Source organism: Erpetoichthys calabaricus, chromosome 6 (genome assembly GCF_900747795.2).
Source record: "Erpetoichthys calabaricus chromosome 6, fErpCal1.3, whole genome shotgun sequence".
NCBI lineage: Eukaryota > Metazoa > Chordata > Cladistia > Polypteriformes > Polypteridae > Erpetoichthys > Erpetoichthys calabaricus.
In genome coordinates, this window is record NC_041399.2 from 11205773 (window position 1) to 11222909 (window position 17137).

Below are 17137 nucleotides of genomic sequence, written 5' to 3' on the forward strand. Positions count from 1 at the left end.
AACCCATTATGCAAATATATCTTAGCAATAACACATTGTTCAGCTAGTAAATAAATAAAACACAATATTTAAATGTGTCATAAAACTTGTTTTCTTTCTTTCTTTCTTTCTTTCTTTCTTTCTTTCTTTCTTTCTTTCTTTCTTTCTTTCTTTCTTTCTTTCTTTCTTTCTTTCTTTCTTTCTTTCTGTGACACAGCATGAAGCATGAAGCATGCAATGAAAACAGAACGATCATTTTAACTCATCAAAGTTGATATGGTGAGCAGTAGTGAGTACTGTTTTTTGACTGGTGAATTGTTGGTGCTCAAAGTTGTGACTGTGAAAGAAAATGTTGTCCAGAATTACTGCTCTAATTCAAGAAGCTCTGAGTTCATCCTCAGGAGTCTGCATCTGAATATATACAGTATATATTATTTTACAACTATACATGCAAGATAAATGACTTGCTCAGTGTGAATTAAACCTTGGAGACCCGCCACTGCCTTGTCCTGTGTGGTTCACATGTGTCTGCATTCAGAGCACACTTAAATTTGACATCTCCCATTTTTATTATCCGTATCCTTTATATGCTATTTGAGGTGACAGTGGGCGTCACAGCCTGTCCTCTTTTGAACCGACCCTTGGAGTGCACATTAGGCCATCACAGTGCATACAAGAAAACGCCCACCAGCACAGACACACTGGGATGATTAAGAGATGCCTGATATACCATATATAAGGGTGGAGTGCCCTCTCAGGGTTGGTAGCGAGATGCTGCCCCAAGTGGAGGAGTTCAAGTATCTCGGGGTCTTGTTCACGAGTGAGGGAAGAATGGAGCGTGAGATCGACAGGCGGATCGGTGCGGCGTCCGCAGTAATGCGGGCGCTGCATCGGTCTGTCGTGGTGAAAAAGGAGCTGAGCCGTAAGGCAAAGCTCTCAATTTACCAGTAGATCTATGTTCCTACCCTCAAATATGGTCATGAGCTATGGGTAGTGACCGAAAGAACGAGATCGCAAATACAAGCGACTGAAATGAGTTTCCTCCGCAGGGTGTCTGGGCTTTCCCTTAAAGATAGGGTGAGAAGCTCAGTCATCCGTGAGGGGCTCAGAGTAGAGCCGCTGCTCCTCCGCATCGAGAGGAGTCAGATGAGGTGGCTCGGGCATCTGATCAGGATGCCTCCTGGACGCCTCCCTGGTGAGGTGTTCCGGGCATGTCTAACCAGGAGGAGGCCCCGGGGAAGACCCAGGACAAGCTGGAGGGACTATGTCTCTCGACTGGCCTGGGAACGCCTTGGGATTCTCCCGGAAGAGCTAGAAGAAGTGGCCGGGGAGAGGGAAGTCTGGGCATCTCTGCTCAAACTGCTGCCCCCGCGACCCGACCTCGGATAAGCGGGAGAGGATGGATGGATGGATGATATACCACTAAATTATGAGAGTAATTTGAAATATGCAAGTTAGAGGCTGTCCACAACACACTTGTTTTCATACAATACTTACAAAAAGCAAATTTTTGAAAAATGTTACTCCTCCATTTTTGTGTGGGTTTCAGTTGGTTCATTACCTTAATGTGTTAATGCGTTTCAAAATTTTAATGAGCTGGAACTTTTTATCTCACTATGTGGTTACAAAAATATTTTTAACATGTCCAGATGCTGCTTTGCATTGCACTGAACTCTATGTCAAACCTTCACATTCAAGTAATCACCACAAAAAAAGTCACCGAAAAGCACGCTGAATCAATGCCTGTTTTAGTTTTATTGCAGAAGAATCGGTTGCTGCTGGGGAATCCAGCTTACTGACTGACGAGCCTACCTGGATAATTGATCCAATAGATGGGACTACAAACTTTGTGCACAGGTTTGTTTAATATTTACTTATGTCTTGCATGTTTTGTAAGTAGTTTTCTATGAAATCATCGGCTCATTACAAGTAACTGACTGGATGTCAAATAGTGGAGTGAGGGTTAAACCAACAATTTTCATTCTCTCCTTCACTACTACCTGCAGGTGGGTTGAAAGTGTGTGCCATAACTGTGCCTGCCTCTTTCATCCTTTACAGTGTTGTTACCAGCCCAGCACATCATAGTGTAGAAATTCGCACTTGCCATCACAAAGTTTTAGGACATGTGAAGGGCGTCACTACCCACATTAAAGGAGCATAGTTTCCTAAAAGAAAAGAGTGTGCTGTCCCCCTTTTTATATAGTTGTTCTGTGGTACTAGACCACTCCAGGCTGTCATTGACCTGAACCCCCAGGTACTTGCAGCAGTACACCACCTCTACATCTACTCCCTGAATAATGACAAGCATAGAAGCTCTTCATTGTGGCAAAAGTCAAAAACTGGTTTCTTGGTCTTGCTGATATTAAATTGCAGACCATTAATTTTGCACCGAGAAACAACCTTTACCTGATTCCTCTCCTCTGTCTTATCCCCCTTGTCAAGTCACCCCCATAAGTGCAGAATCATCTGAGAATTTCTAGAGGTGACCTGACCTGCTGTTATATTTGTGGTCTGGGGAGCACAGTGTGAAGACAAAAGCAGACAGGCCTGTTCCTTGTGGTGCTCCTTTGTTGCTCTCATGGTCCTTTTAGAGAGAGGTGGAGGTAGAGTTTCTTTATATTTTGCCTTTTTGTGCAGAGTGTCCACTGTGTCAGCTGGTCAACTAATCACATTCAGGAATCAAGAACTCCATGTGTATATCCTGTGGACAACAGCCCGGACACAGATAGACAGACACCGAAGGTTTAAGCAACACACACGCTTTATTCATATTTCACTATTTACAAGTATCACGCACAACCCAGTGCCCCTGCACCACACACCCTCAAGTCCAGGCCTCTCACAATGCCTCTCTCTTCACCGCCTCCACTCCTCTCCTCCGAGCTACGTCCACTTCCACCCGACTCCAGCTATTGAATGGAGGGAGGCGGCCCCTTTCATGTTCACCCGGACGTGCTCCAGGTGCCTCCCAATGAACTTCTGCCAGCACTTCCTGGTGTGGCGGAAGTGCCAGCTGAGCACCTGGATGCACTCCGGGTGTCCTTTGTATTCCTTCCACCAGCACCTCCGGGTGTGGCGGAAGTGCTGATGTCCAGGACTCTTCAGGCTTTCAGGCCCCTATAGGGTTGACCTTCCATGCTCTGTTCCCGTGGTCCCCATACCAACCATGGCGGCTGCCCCCTCGTGGTCCGGAGGAGGCTTCCAGTCCTTCCGGGCGTCCCGACTGGGTACCTCCCCCAGCTGCTCACCACAATCCTTAAACTTCTGATACTGCTTTTTTACTGTTTTATTTGCTTTTGTATCTGTTCTCTGAATTTAATAACACCTAACTGTCTCCACTTAATGTGTTGTCATATACACATGCCTAAGTCAAATGTAGATATATACTTCACAACAACAACAATATTTATTTCTATAGCACATTTTCATACAAATGATGGAGCTCAATGTGCTTTACATAATGAAGAAAGAGAAAAAAAGACAAAATAAATAAGAAAATAGAATTGGGAAACACTAATTAACATACAGTAGAATAAAAGTAAGGTCCAATGGCCAGGGAGGACAGAAAAAACAAGATGGCTGGAGAAAAATATAAAATCTGCTGGGGTTCCGAGGCCACAAGACCACCCAGCCCCCTCCAGGCATTCTACTTAACATCAATGACCTCAATCAGTCCTCATTGTATTCAGGGTTCACATGGAAGAACTTGATGATGACGGTCATGTGGACTTCTGGTCTTTAATCCATCAATTTAATCCATCAACATATGGAAATTAGTTCTGGTTGTTCTCTTGCCATCTTTATGTATACGGTTTTTAATTAGAAAACAATATGAACCTGTTTCTGATATGAGTGAAGGTTTGTTCTGCTCTGTAGTGTTTAAATTTTGTTTAACAATGCCCAGGTTGATTTTCTATTTAGTATGTGTAAATTTATTAGAAATGGCATCCTTATTCATTTTCACAAAGTTTGCTGCCACAGTTTTTATGAAGGCAATTTGCATTGACTCCAGAATGTTCTGAAGAGGGATCAGATGAGTTGCAATTACAGTCGACCCTTGACATACGACCGGCCTGACATGCGAACAACTTGCTTTACGACCAAAATTTTTGTTTTGAATTACGACCAACATCTTGCGTTACGACCCGAATGCGGTCAAGTGTATCTGCTTGTGCGATTGTAAACAAACAGCCGAGAGCGTTTGTAAGGGTCAGTCGGAGCCCAGATACATGTGTTTGTGGATGTAATTTCGGTCAGTGCAGTGATTTATATAATTTATTTCGATAATTGCTAAGGAAGGAAGCGAAGGTAACGAAGGTAAAGAAAGCGATCACAATCGAAACGAAGAAGGAAATTGTGTGGAAATATATGAGAGTGGCGTTCGTGTGACCGATCTCACTAATATGTACAGCATGTCGAAATCCACCATCTCGACAATTTTACAAAGAAAAGATTTGTATAAGGAGGCTCCTTCTAAACAATAACCACCTTCCATTTCATTCTCCTCCTCCTTCCTTCCTGCAAGCCAAAGATGTCAACTTAAATGGTGAGTATAGTATGAAATTGTTGTTTCTGGTAGGCTAGGCACTTTTTATAACTTTTTGGTTAGTACATTAGAAAGATTATTGGTGTTTTTGGTAAATTATGCACATTATACAACCCTTTTGTATTAAAAAAAGTTAAAGTGTTGCTGTGGGAGGTTCAGAACACATTAAGGGCATTTCCATTATTTCTTATGGGAAAAATAGTCTTGACTTACAACCAACTTGAGTTACAACCTCGCAAACGAATTGAGTTTGTAAGTCAAGGGTCCACTGTAATTGTAAAGTCCCTCTTTGCCATGAAGAAGAACTTAATCCCAAAAAACCCATTTCCACTGCTTTGCACAAAAAGGGCTTCGCAGCCAAGGAAATTGCTGCTAGTAAGATTGCACATAAATCAACCATTTATCTGATCATCAAGAACTTCAAGGAGAGGTTCAATTGTTGTGAGGAAGACTTCAGGGTACCCAAGAAAGTCCAGCAAGCGCCAGGACCGTCTCCTAAAGTTGATTCAGCTGCGGGCACCACCAGTGCAGAGCTTGCTCAGGATTGGCAGCAGGCAGGTGTGAGTGAGTGGCCTGGTGGGTGTCAGGAAGGGCACCAAAGAAGTCAACAAAACATCAGGGACAGACTGATATTCTGCAGAAGGTACAGGGATTGGACTGCTGGGGTCAAGTCATTTTCTCTGATGAATCCCCTTTTACGATTGTGTGGGGCATCTAGAAAAAAGAAAAGGTGAGCGGCGCTACCATCAGTCCTGTGTCATGCCAACAGTAAAGGATCCTGAGACTATTCATGTCATGTGGGGTTGCTTCTCAGCCAAGGCAGTGGACTTACTCACAGTTTGCCCTAAGAACACTGCCATGAATAAAGAATTAGACCAACACATCCTCTGAGAGTAACTTCTCCCAACCATCCATGAACAGTTTGGTGACCATCAGCGCCTTTTCCAGCATGATAGAGCACCAGGCCATAAGGCAAAAGTGACAACTAAGTGGCTCGGGGAACAAAACATCAAAATTTGGGGTCTATTGGCAGGAAACTCCCCAGACCTTTAATCCCATTGAGAACTTATAGTCAATCCTCAAGAGGCGAGTGGGCAAACAAAATCCACCAATTCTGACAAACTCCAAGCATTGATTATGCAAGAATGGGCTGCTGCCATCAGTCAGGATTTGGCCCAGAAGTTGATTGACAGACGGCATGCCAGGGTGAATTGCAGAGGTCTTGACAAAGAAGGGCCAACTCTGCAAATATGGACTCTTTGCATAAACTTCATGTCATTGTCAATAAAAACCTTTGAAACTTCGGAAATGCTTGTAATTCTACTTCAGTATACCACAGAAACATCTGACAAAAAGATCTAAAATCACTGAAGCAGCAGATTTTGTGAAAACTAATACTTGTGTCATTCTCAAAACTTTTGGCCACAACTGTAAATGTATGATAAGGTGCTGCAGTCATATGAAAAAGTTTGGGAACCCCTCTCAGCCTGCATAATAATTGACTATCCTTTCAACCAAAAAGATAGTGGTATGTCTTTCATTTCCTAGGAACATCTGAGTACTGCGGTGTTTTCCGAACAAAAATTTTTAGTGCAGCAGTATTTAATTGTATGAAATTAAATCAAATGTGAAAAACTGGCTGTACAAAAATGTTGGTCTCCTTGTCATTGTGCTGATTTGAATGCCTGTCGCTGCTCAATGCTGATTACTTACAACACCAAATTGGTGTGATGAGCTCGTTAAGCCTTGAACTTCATAGACAGGTGTGTCTATCATGAGATATAAAGGGATTTAAGGTGGTCAATTGCAAGTTGTGCTTCCTTCCCTTTGACTCTCCTCTGAAGAGTGACAACATGGGATCCTCAAAGCAACTCTCCAAAGATCTAAAAACAAAGATTGTTCAGTCTCCTGGTTTAGGGGAAGGCTACAAAAAGCCATCTCAGAGGTTTAAACTGTCAGTTTCAACTGTAAGGAATGGAATCAGGAAATGGAAGGCCACAGGCACAGTTGCTGTTAAACCCAGCAGGTCTGGCAGGCCAAGAAAAATACATGAGTGGCATATGCGCAGGATTGTGAGAATGGTGACAGACAACCCACAGATCACCTCCAAAGACCTGCAAGAACATCTTGCTGCAGATGGTGTATCTGTACATCGTTCTACAATTCAGCGCAATTTGCACAAAGAGAACATCTGCATGGCAGGGTGATGAGAAAGAAGCCCTTTCTGCACTCACGCCACAAACAGAGTCGCTTGTTGTATGCCAATGCTCATTTAGACAAGCCAGATTCATTTTGGGACAAAGTGCTTTGGACTGATGAGACAAAAATGTAGTTGTTTGGTCAGAACAAAAAGCGCTTTGCATGGTGGAAGAAGAACACCGCATTCCAAGAAAAACACCTGCTACCTACTGTCAAATTTGGTGGAGGTTCCATCATGCTGTGGGGCTGTGTGGCTAGTTCAGGGACTGGGGCCCTTGTTAAAGTCGAGGGTCAGATGAATTCTACCCAATATCAACAAATTCTTCAGGATAATGTTCACGCATCAGTCATACAGTTGAAGTTACACAGGGGTTGGATATTCCAACAAGACAATGACCCAAACACAGTTGGAAATCTACAAAGGCATTCATGCAGAGGGAGAAGTACAATGTTCTGGAATGGCCGTCACAGTCCTCTGACTTGAATATCATCAAACGTCTATGGGATGATTTGAAGCAGGCTGTCCATGCTCGGCAGCCATCAAATTGACATGAACTGGAGAGATTTTGTATGAAGAATGGTCAGAAATACCTCCATCCAGAATCCAGAAACTCATCAGAGGCTATAGGAGGACAGTGTCTAGAGGCTGTTAGATTTGCAAAAGGAGGCTCAACTAAGTATTGATGTCATATCTCTGTTAGGGTGCCCAGATTTATGCACCTGTCTAATTTTGTTATGATGCATATTGCATATTTTCTGTTAATCCAATAAACTTAATGTCACTGCTGAAATCCTACTGTGTCCATAAGGCATGTCAGATATTAAAAGGAAGTTGCTACTTTGAAAGCTCAACCAATGATAAACAAAAATCCAAAGAATTAAGAGGGGTTCCTAAACTTTTTCATATGACTGTATATAAATAAAGTTATTATTATGTAAATAGGAAATCTTACTCGATCTGTCCTGTCAGGTACACAAAACATAGTAAAGATCACCCATATACAATATGACAAAACAAGTGGAAGACAGTACAAATACACTACAAACGTTAAGTCAAGTAGCTTTACTGTCGTATCATCTAAAAAAAAAGGAGACAGGACTGTTGCTTACATTCGTATCAGAGATGCAGTCCTCAAGTCTGCCAGACAAATAGTCTTTTATCCAGAACACCAATGGCTCATCCACCTGCTTATCTCTGAGCTTACACTTAACAGGGATGGCTGAATAGCATTGATGGGACAGGAAAAATCAACAAGCATTATCTTCACAATGCTGCCAGGCTTTGCCCAGCTGGTACCAAGCCTTGTGAAACAGACAGATAATCACATCTTCCACTCCAGTCTTTGTCTGATAGGCAAATTTCAGTGGGTCCAGGTAGCCTACCACAGGAGGACTTATATGGTCCAGGACCTCTGGTCTGTAGTCATCAGTTGAAGAGGTACCTTCTTGCTTTGGAACATGAACAATTCAAGATGTTTTCCACATCAGCAACACTTTTTCCAGCCTTTCCAGTGACAGATTGAACAAGCAACAGAAGACACCACAAAGTTGGTTAGCATAGGCCTAAACTACCCAGAGACTGACTCCGTTCGATCCTGTAGCTTTTCCTGTGAGTCCTGTATGGACTCATCAGTAGCTATAGCAGTTTCTGTGAACATTTGGGGCATGGAAGAGCGTGCAATCATGCTAATGGAGAAATAGCATTGTGATTGTTTTTTTACTTCTACAATTGGAGCTCTACCAGGTGTGGACCACCAGGGGGCATACCAGCCACCCTACCCGACACAGACTGGCAGACACAAGTTGTCACACAGCACACATGTTTATTTATATTTGGGGAGTGCTTTATCCTGCTCCCCACAGCACTTTTTCTTTCCTTTCCTTTCCTCTTCTCTTCTCTTCTCTTCCACCTCCACTCATCCTGGCAAGCTTCGTCTATTTCCACCCGCCTCTAGCTCCTGGAGTAGTGGCTGCTGGTTCCTTTTATAAGGCACCCAGAAGTGCTCCAGGTGCTCATTGACCCAGTTCTGGCAGCTCTTCCAGGTGTGGCAGAAATGCTGCAATTAAGGGCTCAGCAGCTCTCTAGGCACCCCCTGGTGGTGGCCATGGGCCCTAACAGGGTTGAACTTCCATGCTTCAAACCCGTGGTACCATCGCACTCCAGAGAGGCTGCCCTCTAGTGCTTTGGGGGAGGCAATGCTGTGGAAACACTCCTTTCCATGGTCCTTCTAATGCAGAGGCGCCCCGGCCGTCCACCACACACGTTTGAGTCACAGAGTTAGTGAGTTAGTGTTGAAGTGAGCGACCAACGTTCTAATATTCACTCCATTACCTTATGTTTTTGCCTATATTTCCTACCCAGTGCAAACATGTAGCATGTGCAGATATTATTTTTAAATACTGCTTTAATTTTTAGCATGAATCAATGCCATTGAGTTGCTAAGAGGTATTGAGTATTCAGTAATGCCACTGACATGGCAGGAACGGCTCTGCAGTTCATACGGCAGTTTTTTAAAGTTCTTGCTCCTTAGCTGGATAATTGTAGAATCACTGTAGTTTTTATGTTATCATTTTATAAATCTAGAAAGCAATATCTCTTGTTTAATGCTATTTGATACCTGGCAACTGTACCAGCTGAAATGACATTTATCTTGACACAGTTCACTTTTCCATCAAGTAACATATTTTCTATTGTCAATTTTATTTATTTTTTTCTTTCAGATTCCCATTTGTGGCAGTATCCATTGGCTTTGCTGTCAAAAAAGAGGTAATTTTATTCTCACAAGATGCCCATGCAATGGTGACAATGACACACATTAATGTGGTAGCTTCAAAGCACACAAGCATTTTTTTTCCTTTATATAATGTGCCTTGAAAAGTATTCAGTCCCTTGATTACTTTTATAATTATACTGCATAAATCCTGCAATTAAATTTTGTTCTCTCTGATATATGCCATTTAGTCAGTTATTTTCTAACCTACTTAGTCCTGAGGAGGTGCTGAGGCCTATCTGGGTGCATGGCAGGAACAAACCCTGGACAGGGATCAGTCCATCGCAGAGCGGACACAGAAACACACGCACCTCTTTGCACCATTGTGGAAATGAATGATTTTATCATTTTTATTGTGCCTTTGCTATCAGACCAAAGCAGTTGTGTATGTGTTTGGGGTCATTTACAGAATGATTTAACTTGTCCATTCATTTAATTGTCACATTTTTCTTTTCAGTTGGAGTTTGGAATCATTTATAGCTGCCTTGAAGATAAAATGTACACTGCAGGAAAAGGCAAAGGGGCCTTTTGTAATGGAGTGCAACTGAAAGTCTCAGAGCAAGAAGGTGGGTCACAAAAGAAGATGCTTTCTACTAGATTGAGTCAGCATTATGAAAGTAATCAGCATTTTCAAAGGTGCATGCCATGTTGGGTCACCTACACCCTTTTCTACAAGTACGGTTTGTAAAGCTGCTTTTCAAGTTCAGGTTTATTCTTACTTGCATGTCTCCTCGGAACAATGATATGAGTATAGTATCAACAAAAAGACACACGCAAATCAAAAGGATAAGTAGATAGAGTGAAACATATACTATTTATACAATATATACCCTATATTCTATACAGGTGCTGGTCATAAAATTAGAATATCATGACAAAGTTGATTTATTTCAGTAATTCCATTCAAAAAGTGAAACTTGTATATTAGATTCCTTCATTACACACAGACTGATGTATTTCAAATGTTTATTTCTTTTAATGTTGATGATTATAACTGACAACTAATGAAAGTCCCAAATTCAGTATCTCGGAAAATTAGAATATTGTGAAAAGGTTCAATATTGAAGACACCTGGTGCCACACTGTAATCAGCTAATTAACTCAAAACACCTGCAAAAGCCTTTAAATGGTCTCTCAGTCGAGTTCTGTAGGCTACACAATCACGGGGAAGACTGCTGACTTGACAGTTGTCCAAAAGACGACCATTGACACCTTGCACAAGGAGGGCAAGACACAAAAGGTCACTGCTAAAGAGGCTGGCTGTTCACAGAGCTCTGTGTCCAAGCACATTAATAGAGAGGCGAAGGGAAGGACAAGATGTGGTAGAAAAAAGTGGACAAGCAATAGGGATAACCGCACCCTGGAGAGGATTGTGAAACAAAACCCATTGAAAAATGTGGGGGAGATTCACAAAGAGTGGACTGCAGCTGGAGTCAGTGCTTCAAGAACCACCACACACAGACGTATGCAAGACATGGGTTTCAGCTGTCGCATTCCTTGTGTCAAGCCACTCTTGAACAAGAGACAGCATCAGAAGCGTCTCGCCTTTGGACTGCTGCTGAGTGGTCCAAAGTTATGTTCTCTGATGAAAGTAAATTTTGCATTTCCTTTGGAAATCAAGGTCCCAGATTCTGGAGGAAGAGAGGAGAGGCACAGAATCCACGTTGCATGAGGTCCAGTGTAAAGTTTCCACAGTCAGTGATGGTTTGGGGTGCCATGTCATCTGCTGGTGTTGGTCCATTGTGTTTTCTGAGGTCCAAGGTCAACGCAGCCGTCTACCAGGAAGTTTTAGGGCACTTCATACTTCCTGCTGCTGACGAACTTTATGGAGATGCAGATTTCATTTTCCAACAGGACCTGGCACCTGCACACAGTGCCAAAGCTACCAGTACCTAGTTTAAGGACCATGGTATCCCTGTTCTTGATTGGCCAGCAAACTCGCCTGACCTTAACCCCATAGAAAATCTATGGGGTCTTGTGAAGAGAAAGATGCAATACGCCAGACCCAACAATTCAGAAGAGCTGAAGGCCACTATCAGAGCAACATGGGCTCTCATAACACCTGAGCAGTGCCACAGACTGATCGACTCCATGCCACGCCGCATTGCTGCAGTAATCCAGGCCAAAGGAGCCCCAACTAAATATTGAGTGCTGTACATGCTCATACTTTTCATGTTCATACCTTTCAGGTGGCCAACATTTCTAAAAATCCTTTTTTTGCATTGGTCTTAGTTGATATTCTAATTTTCCGAGATACTGAATTTGGGACTTTCATTAGTTGTCAGTTATAATCATCAACATTAAAAGAAATAAACATTTGAAATACATCAGTCAGTGTGTAATGAATGAATCTAATATACAAGTTTCACTTTTTGAATGGAATTACTGAAATAAATCAACTTTGTCATGATATTCTAATTTTATGACCAGCACCTGTATGCTCTAATTACACACCTAATCTTTAATGAATAAAGAGGAAAGATTGAATATATTAAGGTGTGGCTAGTGTTATGTCTGATAGGTAAGGCAAGTGAGTTTTTATATGAAGGGTTCCAGGAGGAGACCTAAAGCTGTTATGCAAAGCTGAAGTCTAAACCCAAAATCAGTCCCATCTTGCACCAAAACCCAGAGATTAAAACAAAAAATTCTCTCAGAAACACAAAGCACAGAGATCTGTTATTCAAGGCGAAAAATGAAACAGTGCACACTACAGTAAGTTAAGTTTATATCCACAGACTTGATAACCAGGAATTGATTAGATTGGACTTTTGTACTGTGGTCTGATGACATCACAGGTCACGACTTTTGGTCATCACATGGTGACAATCATCCTAGCAACAGCACACAAAGAACTTAAAAAAATGGCAGAAAAGATTTCAGCCCTTTCAAATGGAGTTCAGAGCTAGATCAGAAAGGGATTCAGCAGCCGATCTAAACTATCATTGTGCATATGGAATCCCAAATAAAGTTTAAAAAACATGGAAAAAAGTTAAAATCAAAATCAATTCAAAACAGCTTTCAGGCAAAGAGAAGTAAAACAAAATCCCGTTCTGTGCCGATTGCATCTAATCTTGCCCATTTGGTAATGTATTTGCTCCCTGGACATTTCAAGAGCACGTCATGATGCATTGCAGACAGATACACTGATGATCTTGAAAGAAAGTGTTGTTGATATTTAAGGTCTGAATTTTTGTTTAAACATTCATACAGTTGTGGAAAGAAATAAGCCATTATTTTATGCTTAAATAAAGACGTGTCTTCTACAGATATCACTAAGTCCCTTGTAATAACTGAAATTGGATACAAACAGGATCCACACATTATGGAGCTGATGCTTTCAAATATGGAAAGAATTCTGGGCATTCCAGCTCATGGGTAAGTTGTGTATTTTTTTCTTTTGAAATAATAATGCTGCAAGTTACAATAATATGTGTAAAGAATAATGAGGAAAATGTTAAATGGTCAGTCTCTCATCCTTTCACCACCTAATAGCTCATGTGTGTTGAGTGTACTGGTGCAAATATAGCTGCTGTCACATCATCCAAATGGATGCTACACATTAGTGGTGGTTGAAGTGGTTCCTCTCCGTCTATGTAAAGCACTGTGTTGTGAGAAAGCTGCTGTGTACAGTGGGTACGGAAAGTATTCAGACCCTTTGCTCAGTATTTAGTAGAAGCACCCTTTTGAGCTAATACAGCCATGAGTCTTTTTGGGAAAGATGCAACAAGTTTTTCACACCTGAATTTGGGGATCCTCTGCCATTCCTCCTTGCAGATCCTCTCCAGTTCTGTCAGGTTGGATGGTAAACATTGGTGGACAGCCATTTTTAGGTCTCTCCAGAGGTGCTCAATTGGGTTTAAGTCAGGGCTCTGGCTGGGCCATTCAAGAACAGTCACAGAGTTGTTGTGAAGCCACTCCTTCGTTATTTTAGCTGTGTGCTTAGGGTCATTGTCTTGTTGGAAGGTAAACCTTCGGCCCAGTCTGAGGTCCTTAGCACTCTGGAGAAGGTTTTGTCCAGGATATCCCTGTACTTGGCCGCATTCATCTTTCCCTCGATTGCAACCAGTCGTCCTGTCCCTGCAGCTGAAAAACACCCCCACAGCATGATGCTGCCACCGCCATGCTTCACTGTGGGGACTGTATTGGACTAGTGATGAGCAGTGCCTGGTTGTCTCCACACATACCGCTTAGAATTAAGGCCAAAAAGTTCTATCTTGGTCTCATCAGACCAGAGAATCTTATTTCTCAGCATCTCAGAGTCCTTCACGTGTCTTTTAGCAAACTCCATGCGGGCTGTCATGTGTCTTGCACTGAGATATGTGTGGAGACAACCAGGCACTGCTCATCACTTGTCCAATACAGTCCCCACAGTGAAGCATGGCGGTGGCAGCATCATGCTGTGGGGGTGTTTTTCAGCTGCAGGGACAGGACGACTGGTTGCAATCGAGGGAAAGATGAATACGGCCAAGTACAGGGATATCCTGGACAAAAACCTTCTCCAGAGTGCTAAGGACCTCAGACTGGGCCGAAGGTTTACCTTCCAACAAGACAATGACCCTAAGCACACAGCTAAAATAAGGAAGGAGTGGCTTCACAACAACTCTGTGACTGTTCTTGAATGGCCCTGCCAGAGCCCTGAGTTAAACCCAATTGAGCATCTCTGGAGAGACCTAAAAATGGCTGTCCACCAACGTTTACCATCCAACCTGAGAGAACTGGAGAGGATCTGCAAGGAGGAATGGCAGAGGATCCCCAAATCCAGGTGTGAAAAACTTGTTGCATCTTTCCCAAGAAGACTCATGGCTGTATTAGCTCAAAAGGGTGCTTCTACTGAATACTTAGGACCATGTGATATTTCAGTTTTTCTTTTTTAATAAATCTGCAACAATTTCAAAAATTCTTTTTTTTGTCTGTCAATATGGGGTGCTGTGTGTACATTAATGAGGGAAAAATTAATTTAAATGATTTTAGCAAATGGCTGCAATATGACAAAGAGTGAAAAATTGAAGGGGGTCTAAATACTTTCCGTACCCACTGTAAATGTAATGAATTATATATAATGTTCAAAAAAATTAAAGGAACAGTTTTTAATCCGAGTATAGCATCAAATTAATGAAAACTTCTGAGCTATTGATCTGGTCAGTTCAGTAGCAGAGGGGCTTGTTCATCAGTTTCAGCTGCTTTGGTGCAGAAAAGGGGCAACAATGAGACGACCCCCAAAACAGCAATGGTTTAACAGGTGGAGACCACTGACATTTTTCCCTCCTCATCTGTTTTTTCACTCGTTTTGCATTTGGCTACAGTCAGTGTCACTACTGGTAGCATGAGGCCATACCTAGACCCTACAGAGCTGGCACAGGTAATCCAACTTCTCCAGGATGGCACATCAGTACATTTGCATTGTCAGAAGGTTTGCTGTGTCTCCCAGCACAGTCTCAGGGGCATGGAGGAGACTCCAGGACACAGACAGGCAGTGACTCTAGGAGAGCTGGACAGGGCCCCTCATAGAAGGTTCTTAACCCAACAGCAGGACCCACCGGTCTCTGCTCCTTTGGGCAAGGAGGAACAGGATGAGCACTGCCAGAGCCTACAAAATGACCCCCAGCAAGCAGGCCACTGGTGTGAATGTCTCTGACCAAACAATCAGAAACAGACTTCATGAGGGTTCCCTGAGGGCCCGATGTCCTCTAGTGGGCACTGTGGAGCTTGATTGGCATTTGCCATAGAATACCAGAATTGGCAGGTCCACCACTGGCGCCCTGTGCGTTTCACAGATGAGAGCAGGTTCACCCTGAGCACATGTGACAGACGTGAAAGGGTCTGGAGAAGCCGTGGAGTACGTTATGCTGCCTGTAACATCGTTCAGCATGACCGGTTTGGAGGTGGGTCAGTAATGGTCTGAGGAGTCATATCCATGGATGGACGCAGAGACCTCCACAGGGTAGACAACGGCATCTTGACTGCCAATAGGTATCGGGATGAAACCCTTGGACCCATTGTCAAACCCTATGCTGGTGCAGTGGGTCCTGGGGTCCTTCTGGTGCACGACAATGCCCGACCTCATGTGGCAAGAGTATGCAGGCAGTTCCTGGAGGGTGAAGGAATTAATACCACTGACTGGCCCCCACACTCACTCGCCTGACCTCAGTCCAATAGAACACCTCTGGGTGGGACATAATGTTTCGGTCCATCCGATGCCACCAGGTTGCACCCCAGAGTTTCCAGGATCCAGATCTGGGAGGAAATCCCCCCCAGATCATCGTCTCGTTAGGAGTGTGCCAAGCACCCCCCACGACGACTTTGTCAGGCATGCATACAAGCACATGTGGGGGGCATACAAACTATTGAGTACAATTTGGAGTTGCTGCAATGAAATTTCGGCCAAATGGACTCACCTGCCTGCCTGCCGCATCATTTTTTCCCTTTGATTTTCAGGGTGTCTTTGAATTCAGCCCTCTGTAGGTTGATCATTTTCATTTCCATCAAACGATGTGGCATCCTTCCTTTCCTAACACATTACCATATCAGTCCACATCTGAAGAGATATCCAGAAGGATTTTTTTTTCCTATTGAGATCTGATGTGTTTTCAAAGTGTTCCTTTATTTTTTTGAGCAGTTTATTATTATTATCACTGCTTAAGAAGTCTTTGGCCCCAAAATAGATAACAGATAGCAGATTTGATAAAATGAGTAGATGAAATTAATGCTTTGCTATCAAAGATTTTCTTTCATTTTAGTATTCGGGCTGTAGGGACAGCAGCAGTTAACATGTGTTTGGTGGCCTCCGGTGGAGCTGATGCTTATTACCATATTGGGATCCACTGCTGGGATATGGCAGCAGGTGTCGTAATTGTTACAGAGGCCGGAGGTGTTGTCCTGGACATAACTGGTAATCTGCAAACATTCTCTCTCTTTTTATCTTTCAAGAATTGAACTCAAATCAATGTGCAGAAGTCTTAGTAATGCACTCTGCTTGAATTTCTATTCAGGAGGACCGTTTGATTTGATGTCCAGAAGACTGATTGCAGCAAGCAGTAGGGCGGTCGGAGAAAGAATTGCCAGGGAAATTCAAGCCTTCCCTTGTGGAAGAGATGACAGACAGAACAACCTGTCAAACTGATGGCTTATTGATGAAATAAACATTTTATTTATTGTTGTCCAAGCGCAAGCCTCTAGCTTTCTTCTTGCAGTCTCACGCAGCAGATTGACAACATCTGGTGGCCACATTTTTAAAATGTGCATAGGTAAGTCTGTAGTAGTAGAGTGATGTACCATGTTAGCCATTTATGGGCACAATGAGAAGTGAGGCAAAATGGCACATTTTATTGGCTGTCTGAGTTAGCCAATGAAAGGTGTCATTTTGCTTCACTTCTCATTGCATAGGTAAGTCAAAAGATGTTTATTTTATGTATATAAAATGTTTCTTATTTTTATTTGCAATTTTCTCAACTCTGGTGCTCTCATTTAAGCCTGGGTAAAAATACAGATTTTCCAATTAACCATTATCTCAAAGACTTAAGGCCGATCTTGTGAATCTCTATCCTGCTCAAAGTTCGCTGACGACACTGCTATCGTGGGCTGCATCAGGAATGGGCTGGAGGAGGAGTATAGGGACCTAATCAATGACTTTGTTAAGTGGTGC

General features: G+C 42.7%; 1 protein-coding gene across 3 annotated transcripts in view; it reads left to right on the top strand.

The window, feature by feature from the left end:
• The window catches only part of LOC114653206 (inositol monophosphatase 1-like), a 41873-nt gene extending 25216 nt beyond the window's left edge, over positions 1-16657 (top strand). For all 3 annotated transcript variants that reach the window (XM_051929300.1, XM_028803392.2, XM_028803391.2), the window contains exons 4-9: positions 1732-1836; positions 9446-9491; positions 9953-10061; positions 12762-12870; positions 16233-16384; positions 16485-16657. In XM_051929300.1, coding sequence (XP_051785260.1) covers positions 1732-1836; positions 9446-9491; positions 9953-10061; positions 12762-12870; positions 16233-16384; positions 16485-16615 — 652 coding nt within the window. In that variant the 3' untranslated portion in view covers positions 16616-16657. The remainder of the gene's footprint in view (positions 1-1731; positions 1837-9445; positions 9492-9952; positions 10062-12761; positions 12871-16232; positions 16385-16484) is intronic.
• The last annotated feature ends 480 nt before the right edge of the window (positions 16658-17137 follow it).